Source organism: Schistocerca serialis, chromosome 2 (genome assembly GCF_023864345.2).
Source record: "Schistocerca serialis cubense isolate TAMUIC-IGC-003099 chromosome 2, iqSchSeri2.2, whole genome shotgun sequence".
In the NCBI taxonomy this organism is placed as follows: Eukaryota; Metazoa; Arthropoda; class Insecta; order Orthoptera; family Acrididae; genus Schistocerca; species Schistocerca serialis.
The window spans coordinates 442,647,270-442,663,301 of record NC_064639.1 but is presented as its reverse complement, the minus strand read 5'-3'; the positions used below and the strand labels follow the sequence as shown (position 1 = coordinate 442,663,301).

The following is a 16,032-nucleotide window of genomic DNA, read 5'->3' as shown; positions in this document are numbered from 1 at the left end:
ACAAAAGCCACGTACATTGGATGAACTTTGAGAATCCATCGTACATTAATGTGCAAGTATCCAACTGAACACATTGCAGTCTGTAGTTTGTGCTGCAGTTCGGCGGCATTTTTTATGTGTGGATGTTAATGGTGACCATTTTGAACACCTACAGTGATGTCTTTAAGTTGGACTTTAAGCTACACTTTCACCGAAAATGAGACAACTCTGTCAATTAGTTTGCAAGTTATGGGCTATTAAACAGTGGATGCATTTTTTTGGACCCATCTGTATTATGTAAATATGACTATCCACTTGTAGCATGTAAAGACTTAAAGCATTAATATGAGTTTATTCATACTTTCAGCTGTAATTTTCTAGTTAAAGTGGTTTAATTATAAAATAAAGCTGAAAAAAACTTTTTATTCATTAATATGTAGAAAACATTATATAAGCACAAAGATATATTTGCAGTGACCTGTCCAATATCTGATTGCTGTACTGTACATGTAAGATTTACTGGACCAAATAAGAAATACAAATACAGTGCAAATATAAATATTGTAAAACATTTGTACTGGCCATGTCCATGAGGTTAATTTCACTGGCTGTTTTCTAGCAGTCTGGTTCTGTATATTTCTTGGTCACAAGCTATTGATTTCAATTCCTTTGAGACCAAAAAACCACAGACATACAAAACTCCAATGATTGCATATAGCTCATAAAGAGAAACATGCCAGCTTTTGTTTCCAAGTTGCCCATAGGGTCCTGCCTCTGTGCTAAGTTTTATGTATTTTAGCACTGTGTCATCTACAAACAACTGTCAAAACTAGCAGAAATGTGAAATTTGATGTCCATTTTTGCACGTGATATTGGACTTACAGTCTTGCGAAAAACATTTTGCTTTTGTGGTTTTCAAGATGCGTTCAGTCTTAAGAAGATTTCTTTGTTGTGTATTAATGAGCACTGGCTATGAGATACACAGATTTGTGCAGAAAAAATACCAGACCTTGACCTGATAAGTAGCCTTTGCAGAAAAACATAAATTTGGAGGTGTATACATCTATATTAGGAGTGGCGTTAAATCTAAAGTGGTAAAACTTAGCAAGGTGATTGGGCAGAAAAAGATTTTGAATATTATATATGCGGCTGTCAAATTATCATTGCATGAATCTACAGGTCCCCATCAGGTGACTTTACCTTATTCTTACATTATATAGATGATCTTTTAAATTAATTAAGAAGTAGGTCAAAATGAATAACAGTGCCTGGTGTCTTTAATATCAGTTTTAAGAAAAGTAATGGGAAACAAATGCATTTATTATATCTGTTAGCTCATACAACACACAACCATCTATGCAGGATATTACCAGATATGAGGATGGGCCTGAAGCAACACTTGATCAGATATTTACCAACCAACAAGACTATGACTATAAACTGAAGTAACAGATACTGGTTTTTCTGATCACATGGCTTTAAAAATGCCAATAAAGAATGGAAACAATAAGAAATGTACAGGTACTGAAAAATATGTGCATGTTACTAATAATAACAACATAAGGAAATATAATAATATTCAAAAAAGGTGCACAGCGACAGAGAACAAACTGATGATGTAGTAAAGAAGTATGAAACACTTTTCACTGATTATAACTATTGCTATAATATTTAAAGGAATTAAAGTCAAAGAGGAACCACACACAGGGATTAAAAAATCGGTGTTCACTCTTAGAAACACAAGCAGGCATGTCAAAATAAATACAATAGGAAAATTTTGCAAGTGGTAAAAGGGATAAGCAATGATTCATATGTCAACAGAAGAAATAGTAAATCAGAATTGTTCTGGCTGGTTATAAACAATAGCATAGGAAAATTTAGAACTAAAATCCACAACTTCAAAATCAAAAGTGAGAGTAAAGTGACGTAAGATGCTCAACAGATTGCCAATATATTTAATAAACATTACATGAACATAGCACCAAACATAATTAAAAGTATGTGCAGTTCAAACAAAAAACCATAAAAGTACCTGCTTCTGAAAAGACAATGTTTCTGCACACAGTAACAGAATCTGAGGTGAAAAACACTATTAATAAGTTGAAAACCAAAATGTCTAGTGGTATTGACAGAATTCCAGACAAGGTATCAAACATAGTTCCACCTGTATAGATCCTCAACTAACTGACATTATTAATATTTTCTTTGAGACAGGAGTGTTTCCATTAGAACTGAAGTTATCCACAATAAAGCTGCTCTACAAAAAGTACAGTACAACTGACATAAACAATTACAGATGTCTCACTGTTGACAGGTTTTCTAAAGTAATTAAGAGAGTAGTGCATGAACAGCTAGATGATTTCCTGAATAAAAATAAAATATTGACTAATACTCAAAATGGTTTAGAAAGAATCAATCAACAGAAACAGCAGTCTTTCAGTTCATGAAAATGGTGCTAAAGGTCTTGGATATGAATGAATCAAGCTGTGGAATATGCTTAGATTAATGCAAAGCACATGATATAATCAGTCATGACTAACTGCTTATGAAACAAGTGTGTTTTAGGCTCTGGAGACTGGCCTTCAAATGGTTCAAATCTTATCTCTGTAATAAACGACAGAGAAAGCAAATATGCCATGAAGGCAAGGAACTCCTTTCAAATTACAAAAAACTAGCTATGGAGTGTCGCGGGGTCCTGTATTAGGCCTTCTGTTGTTTCTGGCATATATAAATGATTTGCCAAACCATCTGAGCATCACTGATACAGTGATGTTTTCCAGCGACATAAGAATTTTTATAAAATGGAACACTGAGGATAATTTTCAGCAGAATGTCTCTAAGACAATAACTGAAGCAGGAAAATGGTTTAGGGATAATGATTTGGTCATAAATAAGGAAAAACTAGTATGGATGAATTTTTTTAATATTAGAAATAAAGTTAGAAGTAGCATAAAAGCTGAGTTAGGGAATTATGCTATTGCACAAGCTCCATACACAACATTTCTAGGATATGGGTGAATTAGCACTTGAGATTGGAGAAGAATCTGGAAGTTTTGAATAAAAATGTAGGTAAATGCTGTTATGTGCTAAAGACTGTTGCAGCATTGAATCATTGTTGTGTGCCTGTTATGGTTATATGAATAGCTTGCTTAGGTATGGTGTGATCTACTGCAGAAACAAAGGCATGGCAAAAAAACTTTCAAACTACAAAAAAGGACCATCAGAATAATGAAAGGAGTTCCCTGTAGGGAGCCATTCAGGGACATATTTAAAGAATTTAGAATAATGGCCCTTTCTAGCTTATACATTTTTGAATATGTGTGCTTTCTGAAAACTCACCAGGAATTTTCAACATTGAATAATCAAGTTAATATATACAAAACATTAAACAGACGTTTTTTCACAGAGAAATCAACAAAAATGCCCTTTACCAAATAGTGCATATTATCAGTCCAAAATACTCTTTACTTGATTGCCTGCTACAATAAAAAGAATTAAAGAATTTCATAAATTCTAAGTAGTGCTAAAACAACTATTGATAACATGTAGCTTTTACAACAGTGAAGAATGTCTGTACATAGAAAACTAAAATTATTTACGTTTTTTGATGTAAGATTGTATTTTCATGTAAAATTGTGAAAAACTTAAATATAGGAAATTTTATTGTAACTAGCTCCAGCTATGCATTAACTACACTTGTTCAGTGTGTGTTGTTAATGAATTGAATTAAACTGGATTGAAGATGATCCAGAATTTTTCACTTTGTCTTACCTGTTCTCAATTTTGAAAAGCCCACAAAAAATTGTGATGGTAGCTGATACCTACTGCTTCCCCCATGTCTCAGTCTATTATATCAGACATCATCTCTTCCTGAATGATACATTGGTATTAAGGGGGGAGTCTGCCTTGTTGCTGTAATAGCAATACGTGTAACTTCTTCAGAAGCATTACAAATACTTTCACTTAATTCAGCACTGTCTGGAATACAATCATCACTGGCTTTGGACCCTTGCTCTCAAACTTTCTGCAGACATTCTAAATATTCCATTATTTTCTTTTCCAATAAATTATGAACAGTTTTAATGTCTGTATCATGACTGTCAAAGCACTTTAGATATAGAGCATCACAATAATCAGCTCAGAAACTTCAGCATACATTATAACATCCTGGCACAGTCTCTGTTGAAAAGAAGTAAAAGTCACAAAATTTCAAACCTTCAACTGCTGTTTTCGAATGCAGGCTGAGTTGGCATCCTTTTGCTCTTAGCTTCAAGCAGTGTTGGCTTCGGTCACACAGCTTGAGGCTGTTGCCAATGGGCATCACTGTGGGGGTCCAGATGGGGGTTAGTCGGGGACGGCCAGCTCATCACACGCTTCCCCTGATTGGACAACGGCAATGACTGCCCAGTATACTGCCCACATTGAGGCTGACCCCTCACCCGTGGTAGAGTGGGAGGTCATCTCGAGGTGTGGCAGGGGCCGAAAGACATTCCAGAGGGCTGAACGGAAGGCCTCTCCAGTTTGTCTGACGAACCGGTTTCAGGCTCTGTCTCCGGCTGATACTGATCTTTGGCCAGACATGACTGCTTGTCCTGTTCCAGAGGTTGCCCCTCAGTCTGCAAGATCTGGGCGGTCGCAGAGGGTGGGCTTACTGGTAGTTGGGAACTCCAACGTCAGGCACGTAATGGGGCCCCTTAGGGATATGGCAGAAAGAGAGGGGAAGAAAACCAATGTGCATTACATGTGCATACCAGAGGGAGTCATTCCAGATGTGGAAAGCGTCCTTCTGGATGCCATGAACAGTACAGGGTGCACCCATCTGCAGGTGGTCATTCATGTCGGCACCAATGATGTGTGTCACTATGGATCGGAGGAAATCCTCTCTGGCTTCCGGTGGCTATCTGATTTGGTGAAGACCGCCAGTCTTGCTAGCAGGATGAAAGCAGAGCTCACCATCTGCAGCATCGTCAACAGGACTGACTGCGGACCTTTGGTGCAGAGCTGAGTGGAGGGTCTGAATCAGAGGCTGAGACGGTTCTGCGACCGTGTGGGGTGCAGATTCCTTGACTTGCGCCAAAGGGTGGTGGGGTTTCGGGTTCCGCTGGATAGGTCAGGAGTCCACTACACACAGCAAGCGGCTACACGAGTAGCAGGGATTGTGTGGCCTGTACTGGACGGTTTTTTAGGTTAGATCGCCTCGGGCAAGTACAGAACGGGCAACAGCCTCAAAGGGTGCGGGGCGAAGTCAGGACATGCGGAGACCAAGCAGCAATCGGTATTGTAATTGTAAACTGTCAAAGCTGTGTTGGTAAAGTATCGGAACTTCAAGCGCTGATAGAAAGCACTGAAGCTGAAATCGTTATAGGTACGGAAAGCTGGCTGAAGCCAGAGATAAATTCTGCCGAAATTTCTACAAAGGCACAGATGGTGTTTAGAAAGGATAGATTGCATGCAACTGGTGGTGGCGTGTTTGTTGCTGTTAATAGTAGTTTATCCTGTAGTGAAGTAGAAGTGGATAGTTCCTGTGAATTATTATGGGTGGAGGTTACACTCAACAACTGAGCTAGGTTAATAATTGGCTCCTTTTACCGACCTCCAGACTCAGCAACATTAGTGGCAGAACAACTGAGAGAAAATCTGGAATACATCTCACATAAATTTCCTCAGCATGTTATAGTCTTAGGTGGAGATTTCAATTTACCAGATATAGACTGGGACACTCAGATGTTTAGGATGGGTGGTAGGGACAGAGCATCGAGTGACATTATACTGAGTGCACTATCTGAAAATTACCTCGAGCAATTAAACAGAGAACTGACTCTTGGAGATAACATCTTGGACCTACTGATAACAAACAGACCCGAACTTTTTGACTCTGTAAGCGCAGAACAGGGAATCAGTGATCATAAGGATGTTGCAGCATCACTGAATATGGAAGTAAATAGGAATATAAAAAAAGGGAGGAAGGTTTATCTGTTTAGCAAGAGTAATAGAAGGCAGATTTCAGACTACCTAACAGATCAAAACAAAAATTTCTGTTCCGACACTGACAATGTTGAGTGTTTATGGAAAAAGTTCAAGGCAATCGTAAAATGCATTTTAGACAGGTACGTAAAACTGTGAGGGACAGGAAAAACCCACCATGGTTCAACAACAACGTTAGGAAACTACTGTGAAAGCAAAGAGAGCTTCACTGCAAGTTTAAACACAGCCAAAACCTCTCAGACAAACTGAAGCTAAGCGATGTCAAAGTTAGCGTAAAGAGGGCTATGCGTGAAGCGTTCAGTGAATTCGAAAGTAAAATTCTATGTACCGACTTGACAGAAAATCCTGGGAAGTTGTGGTCTTACGTTAAATCAGTAAGTGGCTCGAAACAGCATATGCAGACACTCTGGGATGATGATGGCATTGAAACAGAGGATAACACGTGTAAAACTGAAATACTAAACACCTTTTTCCAAAGCTATTTCATAGAGGAAGACCACACTGCAATGTCTTCTCTACATCCTCGCACAAACGAAAATACAGCTAACATTGAAATAAGTGTCCAAGGAATAGAAAAGCAACTGAAATCACTCAACAGAGGAAAGTCCACTGGAGCTGACAGGATACCAATTCAATTCTACACAGAGTATGTGAAAGAACTTACCCCCCTTCTAACAGCCGTGTACCGCAAGTCTCTAGAGGAACGGAAGGTTCCAAATGACTAGAAAAGAGCACAGGTAGTCCCAGTCTTCAAGAAGGGTCGTCGAGCAGATCCCCAAAACTATAGACCTATATCTCTGACATCGATCTATTGTAGAATTCTAGAACATGTTTTTTGCTCACGTATCATGTCATTTCTGGAAACCCAGAATCTACTCTATAGAAATCAACATGGATTCCAGAAACAGCAGTCGTGTGAGACCCAATTCGCTTTATTTGTTCATGAGACCCAGAAAATATTAGATACAGGCTCCCAGGTAGATGCCATTTTCCTTGACTTCCGGAAGGCATTCGATACAGCTCCGCGCTGTCGCCTGATAAACAAAGCTGTGTGGCTGGATTGAAGAGTTTTTAGCAAACAGAACACAGCATGTTGTTCTCAATGGAGAGACATATACAGACGTAAAAGTTACCTCTGGCATGCCACAGGGGAGTGTTATGGGACCATTGCTTTTCACAATATATATAAATGACCTGGTAGATAGTGTTGTAAGTTCCGTGCAGCTTTTTGTAGATGATGCTGTAGTATACAGAGAAGTTGCAGCATTAGAAAATTGCAGCGAAATGCAGGAAGATCTGCAGCGGATAGGCACTTGGTGCAGGGAGTGGCAACTGACCCTTAACATAGACAAATTTAATGTATTGCGAATACATAGAAAGAAGGATCCTTTATTCTATGATTATATGATAGCAGAACAAACACTGGTAGCACTTACTTCTGTAAAATATCTGGGAGCATGCGTGCAGAACAATTTAAAGTGGAATGATCATATAAAATTAATTGTTGGTAAGGTGGGTGCTGGGTTGAGATTCATTGGGAGAGTCCTTAGAAAATGTAGTCCATCAACAAAGGAGGTGGCTTACAATACACTTGTTCGACCTACACTTGAGTATTGCTCATCAGTGTGGGATCCGTACCAGGTCGGGTTGACAGACGAGATAGAGAAGATCCAAAGAAGAGCAGCGCGTTTCATCACAGGGTTATTTGGTAAGCGTGATAGCATTACAGAGATGGTTAGCAAACTCAAGTGGCAGACTGTGCAAGAGAGGCACTCTGCATAGCGGTGTAGCTTGCTGTCCAGTTTTCGAGAGGGTGCGTTTCTGGATGAGGTATCGAATATATTGCTTCCCCCTACTTATACCTCCCGAGGAGATCAAGAATGTAAAATTAGAGAGATTCGAGCATGCACAGAGGCTTTCCAGCAGTTGTTCTTCCCGCGAACCATACGCGACTGGAACGGGAAAGGGAGGTAATGATAGCGGCATGTAAAGTGCCCTGTGCCACACACCATTGGGTGGCTTGAGGAGTATAAATGTAGATGTAGAATAATAATAATAATAATCAACAGATATGAGGAAAGTAAACTGGAAAAAGAAAACACTACATGGCAAGCACCCGTATCATCTAACACAGCCACACATCGATCAAGACGCATCCAACACCTGGCTAAGAAAAGGCAATATATACAGTGAGACGGAAGGATTCATGATTGCGGTACAGGATCAAACAATAAACATCAGATATTAGAGCAATCATATTATTAAAGATCCCAATACCACAACACATAAATGCAGACTTTGCAAACAACAAATAGAGACAGCAGATCACATCACAAGCGGATGTACAATACTGGCAAATACAGAATACTCCAGAAGACATGACAATGTAGCAAAAATAATACATCAACAACTAGCCATACAACATAAACTAATAAAACAACACATTCCCACATACAAGTATGCACCACAAAATGTACTGGAGAATGATGAATACAAATTATACTGGAACAGAACCATTATAACAGATAAAACAACACCACATAACAAACCTGACATCATACTCACCAATAAAAAGAAGAAATTAACACAACTAATCGAAATATCCATACCCAATACAACAAATATACAGAAGAAAACAGGAGAAAAAATTGAAAAATACATCCAACTGGCTGAGGAAGTCAAGGACATGTGGCATCAGGATAAAGTTGACATTATGCCAATTATACTATCAACTACAGGAGTCATACCACACAATATCCACCAGTACATCAATGCAATACAGCTACATCCAAACGTATATATACAACTACAGAAATCTGTAATTACTGATACATGTTCAATGACACGAAAGTTCCTAAATGCAATGTAACATATACCGTACAGTTAAAAGGAAGTCACGCTTGATCAAGGTCTGCGTCACTTTCCATAAGGAAAGAAGATACTATAATAATAATAAAATAATAAAAATAAAAAAGTATTGTTGCATTAGACAGACTAAGTTTCAAAACTAAACAATGGAAAGTCCAGGTTGGATTAATGACAGTCCTATACAAAAGTATAGATGGCTTCTCACTGTATAATGGAGATGTAGATTACAAGATAGGCACAACAAAAAGACTGTCAAACAAGGAAACTTTTGGCCAAAAAGGTCTTCATCATCATTAAACAAAATACATACACACAAACACTCACACAAAGATGGCTCAAGCACATGAACAGTCTCTGGCTGCCAAGGATTTTGGTTTATTTGTTTGGTGGTCTTTTTGTTGTGCCTAACTTTTGTCTCAGCTCCTCCACAAAATGGTGAGTAGCAATTAATTCTTTTCATAATATTATCATTAAGTTTCAAAATTGTCATTTTGACCACTTTGGCAGTCCTAGTGTAAAGGAACATCAAAATTATGTATGAGATTTCAGTGATGTCATGTTCTAAGAACTGCCTGCCCCATCCACTTCACAGCAAAAGTTGATATTGAAACCATATTTAAAAGGAAAAAAAAACATAGTTTTAGGTTAGCTTTTGTCTGCAAGTCCCTCGCACTCCCCAATATGAGAGATTTTATCATTACATTATGTCAGTACTTTTACAAGTTCCTTTAGTGATCCCAATTGTCATTTCTTTGTTATTTCACTAACACAATTTCTCCCACAGAATACTGTATCACAGCTGTTTCTTCTGGGGCACTATAAGTCTATGGGTTTAGTGGAACAGTCACATGAAGGCTATGTCTAGGACCATGGTATTCCATCTAATTGTAAGATCTAACTGTTTACAAACACAGGCTTTCTCTGTGTTTGTAACTGATAAAATATTTGTTTTACAATTATTGATCAAGTAGCAATAACTTCTCAATGTTGCATTTTGATAAGATTCCTACCTATCATCTAAGTACACATTAACAAGTTTTCAATTTGTCACAGTAAAGAGAATAAATATTGCAGTAAGTCAGTTACATACACAATTGGCAAATGAGGTACATTATTGTCACTAACATCTAACTATTGAAAGAGAGCCTTTTTTTTCTGACTTCCAGAAGGTAACACCTAATATTTTCTGCCACCTGAAGAAACACTGCTGCTACTCAGGTGTTTCTCCAAGATGAACTACATCACATTGGTACAATTATTATCATTAATTGGCACTTTCTAACTTCTGGAAGCTACCACTGATAACCTAATACTGTGTTAGTAATTGGGAAACATCATACTCCCAAAATTAGATAAAGTATATAATTTGCTAGTAATTCTTTTACATTGTATGTACACAAGGATTCTTGGATTACAGTTTCTATTAGTGTTGTAGTGGATGTAGTCAGTTGAATAAGTAATCAAGTGCTTAAACTATTCTGAACTACACAGGTACAGAGAAACAGCAGCTGAGTTACATATCTAAGAGATAAAAAAGGTTCCTGTGTATTTAGTTAAGTGTTAATTTGCAGTATATTTAAATGTGTATATATCAAGAAAAATGCCCTTGATTGATATTGTATAATTTGATTATCTTTAATGATGATTACAGCAGCAATTTATAGCACATTTTTCTCTCTAAAAATGTGTTCTTGTGCTTGTTCGACTTTCCTGAGGATTGTCCTTCATGCGGGAAGCTGTAAAACATGACATTTGAATGAATGTTTTTTAATTCTAGTGACTGTGATTGTGTAACCCTTTCAAAACTTTGATAAAAGAATCAATGAACAGGAAAAAATAAGTAGTAACTCACGCAGTGCTACATGGGCTGATCAGTACTTATCTTCAAGAGGTGCAACTCTACAGACAATGTAAACATACAAAGTAAAATTCAATAACAGAGAATCCATGACAAAAACAATATACAAAAATGAAGGAAAAGCAATCACTCAGCTGCAGGTGATTAATGTGGGGCACATATATTCACAAAAGAGCATAGAGATATCACTAGCTTACATACTACCATTCTTTATAATTTAAGCTCACATTCTCACAGAATGATGTGGACACCTAATGGAAGGCTTTGGTGCACTAACCAGATATGTCAACTTTTGGCAAAAAATGAGATCTTCCCGCCACTGCATAGTTTGAAAATTGCTGTGTCATGTGATACAAGAGTGAGACCTGTCCATGGGACCAATTCAGAATAAAAAAGGGAATGGCGTTGTCAATGTCAAATGTTTGGGGCAAGAACTAGATATCTCCAATGCTTTCTTTGTCATTGCATCAAACATTACTCAGATTCTGACATGTGAAATGCATCCAAGAATTTCACTGTGTTTAATGTTACACAATATCTTTATTTAGACTCCTTGTTCCACTCTGAGAAGCTTTTCACTCTCTCATTTAGAGAGCTGATATGAGAAGTGCATTGTTTCAAAACACAGATCCTTTGAGTACTTCTCTGCACACAAGCATGTAGTTTGCTGTAGGGCATTATTATATCAAGTTACCTATTATGATTTTTTCACCTTTTTTGAGAAGAAACTTTATGAAGTGTCTCTGCATGTTAAAAATGAGAAATATAAATATGTCATGAAATTTGCCAAGAAGTATGTGCCGGTCTCAGACATGGAACTTTATAAATGGTTCAAATGGCTCTAAGTACTATGGGACTTAACATCTGAGGTCATCAGTCCCCTATACTTAGAACTACTTAAGCCTAAGTAACCTAAGGACATCACACACATCCATGCCCAAGGCAGGATTCGAACCTGCAACTGTATCAGGCACACGGTTTCAGACTGAAGTGCCTAGAACCGTTTGGCCACAGTGGCTGGCTGAAACTTTATAATAAGGTGGTGTGTGACAGAGCTGTTCAGATGCTGCCTACATTTCTACACAAGGAGAGGCACAGTGAACTTCTCATTAAACTTCACAGCTGGTACTTTTATTAGGGTGTCCATTTTGTTATTGTAATTCTCAGACTCTTTATCACATTCATTAACCTGCAGAGTCCTAATAACATATTCATGTGAATCTAATGCACCATCGAATGTAATGTGCACTCCAATTTTAAAAATTATAATCATAAAAAAAGAGTTTGTTGGCACATCAGTTGTAGGCTAAAATTTATTTACACAACATTGAATGTATACATAAACTATCAAAACAACAACATTTTTTAACTGACCCATTGTTAAGGGAACACCCATTATCAAAAAAGTACACCAAACTTGATAACCTACATGACAAGCAACTATACTGTAAATTACATGTATTATCATCATTATTCACTAATGTCACCATTACTTGTAACCTTGGAGGAGTCTACATCAGAAACAGATTCGTTACCTCCTTCCCCATCACCCCCATTGTCGTTCTAGAGCATGTCATCTTCACTGGCATCAACAGTATTTGAAATACATCATTTCTTGAATGAGTTCATGACCAATGGTTTTTTTATGCTTTTCTAGGCAGTCAAAACCCTATGTGCAATAATGTGGAGTGCAGCCTTCTTAATTTTTCTTATCAGTGTCAGTTCACAGTTTGGTTCACAAAACCATTTTTTGTACTGTTGCTGAACATAACCATTGAAAGATTCATTTATACAAGTATACAAGGGTTGTAACACAGGAGTCATTCCTCAAGGAATAATTATAAGGTCTCTAGCTAGGCTGTGGATCTATTTTACATCATCTGTGAGATGACCTCAAAATGGTTTGAAAAGCCCACCAGAATTGAGTTACCATATGTTTCGGAGCCAGTCAACATTAATGTTTCAATCATCCATCACTTCTCTTGATTTTGAACAATGGCATCATCAGGGAACAGTTTTTCATTATTAGGGGTCTTGTGGCATGAAGATAAAGAAGGGTGAAGTTTGCACACATCTGCTGTGATTGCCAGCATTATAGTTATGCGTTGTTTTCTCACCATGATGTTTTGATGTTAACTTCTTTCTCCTCTTCTCATCAATCATGTAATTATATGGCATATCAAACCAAAGCCTATTAGGCTCATCTAAAAATTATTCTCTTTCCGAAGTGTGATGCCGTACCACTGATTTTCTTGAAGCTTTTTCTCAAAATTCTGTGGATGCTTTTGGCATACTCTTGACAGTATCATAGAGATAAGCCCACCCATTACATAAAGTGTTCAACCCATCCACAGCTAGCCTTAAGGATTTGCCTCAGTATTTTAAGAACTGCCACCATCCCTTTTGCTTTGTTTCTTACGGTGCCACTAGTAACAGGTTACCCATTCTTCCTCCTTTTATGGACTAATTCCAAAACTTTTACTTCATCATCAGGATTTCTTCCTTTGTGAACGCCAGTGAATTTCTTTCTGGTAACAGTAGCTGCAAAAAATGCCAATTACTGTTTCTTCCATAAGTTAATGTTACTCTAAGCTCCACTGAACTCACATTATGCCCTTCTATTACCACATTGTTCAGCATAAATAATTTATTTATGCTTGAAGATAGCATCATATAATGTTCTTCTGTGCTTGCTATCCTTTTTGTGACCACCTAATGCAAACACAGTATGTAGTAATTGGCTAACAATAATGTAACATAGTTGAGAATTACAACAGTGCATTGTGACTTAAGGAAAAATACCTAATTTCAGTGATGCTGCCTGTGAATGATGGATTCAAATTTGTACTCAAACGTAATGTGCCATTAAATCTTATACACACCAGAATTTTGAATACTGCATATGGTAGGAACAAAGTCTACATTAAATTCATGTACATATTGTAGTAGTTGTTTATTGTTTATTTTTTGACATCATGCATGATAGCAAAGTTGTGTGGTGCAAAATTGAGACAAGTCCACTTTTTTAAAAATTAAATAAATATCATAATAAATTTTTGTTTGGTTATGTAATAAGCTATTACATTGAACTGGCACACTAAATTAAGGTTGGAAAAAGAAAAGACTGATGAATATATTTTTCAGTATGTGGACAGCTGTAAGCAACCATCATTATTCCAGGTTGGACTACATTTACCAAACACTGTTGATAATAGGTGATTGGTAGGGTCATAGGCTTTTGAGATTTTGGACCTCCCTATCTGGGCAATGCCTCCACAGGAAACCATGGAAAACTGGGAGTGAGTTTCTTTGTGTTTCCCGCACGCTTTTAAAAACTAAATTATCACGAGTACAAGAGCCACAAAGTGAAATGTTCCACTGATAACATGGCTCTCAAAGTACAAGATGTGGAATCTATGTTGGTCACCTTGTAAATAAGAGTGGTGATAAAAAATCAGAAATAATCCATTAGATCTAACTAAGGTGGTTAGATTTTGGTAAACACTCATTAGTCCTTAGGACCCAGATAATTTGTGGCCACTGTGTTTTCTGTGTTGACCTGTGGTTGTGATATGGGGATACTGGATTAATTCTCCAAAGAAAACTCAGAAATGTCCTGAGACACATGGAAAGTCCATATTATGCTTTACACACACACACACACACACACACACACACACACACACACACACACTCACACACACACACACACACAGAGAGAGAGAGAGAGAGAGAGAGAGAGAGAGAGAGAGAGAGAGAGAGAGAGAGAGAGAGAGAGAGAGAGAGAGAGGGGGAGAGAGAATAATTGAGGGCTTGTGCCACAAAGGTCACTGAGATGCTGTAAAGACAGCCTCACTGAAATGTCAATTGCCTCGTCATATCAAAAACAAAGATGAGGCAGCAAAAACTTGTGCTAGAATGGAGTCCAAGAAACACATGAAGATCTAGGGCATGATCACAATTGAGACAAGGATATCCAGAAAGCCATGGGAGTTATCTGGCAGAGATGAGCTTAGGTCACATTAGTCAGAGGACTTGACTAAAAACGTACCATCACTGTAAGAGTTTAGTTTATGATGAAAATTGCTGATGGTGCCAGTGGAAATGCTGATATTGTTACCAACGATTATGATAAATATAATGATGAGGAGGAGGAGAATGAGGAGGATGTATGTAGAGTGGTTTGTTGTATGTGAATTTGTACATGTTTGTATCTGTATCTGTCAATGTTGGTGCAACCTATTTATTTTAACCAACATTACAAAGGATTTGTCTTCTATTTACAGATACATCCAATGGTCCATTTATAGTGGGTGTTCGCACAAACAACGAAGTTACTGGCCGTGGCTTCCATCTGATGTACCGACAAAATATCTGCGGAATGACTTGATATATTTATTGAAATGCAACTGTGAATTGCACTATCAGTTACTGTAAACTTGATAATATTAACAAGTGCATTCAAAATGCATTCAAACATTCTCTTTCAGCTTTTGTTGACTCACCTACAATGATGAAATGAACTAAAATGTATGGGTCCATACAGCTGTAAGAATTCAGAATACGATGCAGTTTCATGCATTTGATAAGGTACTGATGGATTAGCAGCAATTGTGTTTATGTACTCATTTATTATTGTTTATTGTTAGTTCTTTTTGTATTAAATTATGATACCACATCTGTATTATTAGGACTGAAATAAAGCCAAAGACTTCTGATATGTATATTAATATGATCAAACATAGTTTTTTTATGTAGTTCTATACAACTTTTTTAATTTTTGTTTTCATATTGTTTACTTTAAACACTATCAAATACATTACCTCCAAGATGGTATTTTGAATTTATCTAAAGAGTAATGTGATATTATTCTCCACTTGAATTGTTACAGTGCCATAGGTCAAAATAGTTGTTTGTGATGCCAATTTCACTCCTGGTCATTAAAAGTTGTGGAAAGATCAGCACAGGTAGAATGTTATGCAGAAACTTCTATCATTGGTAATAATGGGTGCCATGTTACTATCCTTTCACTACCATCTTCTTGTCAAGACTTTTATTGAAACATACTTTTGACTAATGAAAAATCAGTAAGAAAAATCTAAAATAACATGTTATTGTTTTGGACTTCGGCCCAGAGACTGATTTGATGCAGCTCTCCATGCTACTCTATCCTCTGCAATCCTCTTCATCTCTGAATAACTACTTCAACATATATCCTTCTAAATCTGCTTACTGATTCATCTCTTGGTCTCCCTCTACAATTTATAACCCCTGCCCCAAACACATTTTCTTCCAATACTAAACTGGTGATCCCTTGATGTCTCAGAATACGTCCTATCAAC

The 16,032-nt window shown here is 37.3% G+C and overlaps 1 protein-coding gene across 1 annotated transcript in view; it reads left to right on the top strand.

Moving 5' to 3' along the window:
- LOC126456047 (uncharacterized) overlaps positions 1 to 15,276 on the top strand; it is a 134,124-nt gene extending 118,848 nt beyond the window's left edge. The window contains exon 8 of the mRNA XM_050091802.1: positions 14,977 to 15,276. Coding sequence (XP_049947759.1) covers positions 14,977 to 15,080 — 104 coding nt within the window. The 3' untranslated portion in view covers positions 15,081 to 15,276. The remainder of the gene's footprint in view (positions 1 to 14,976) is intronic.
- Positions 15,277 to 16,032: the final 756 nt, after the last annotated feature.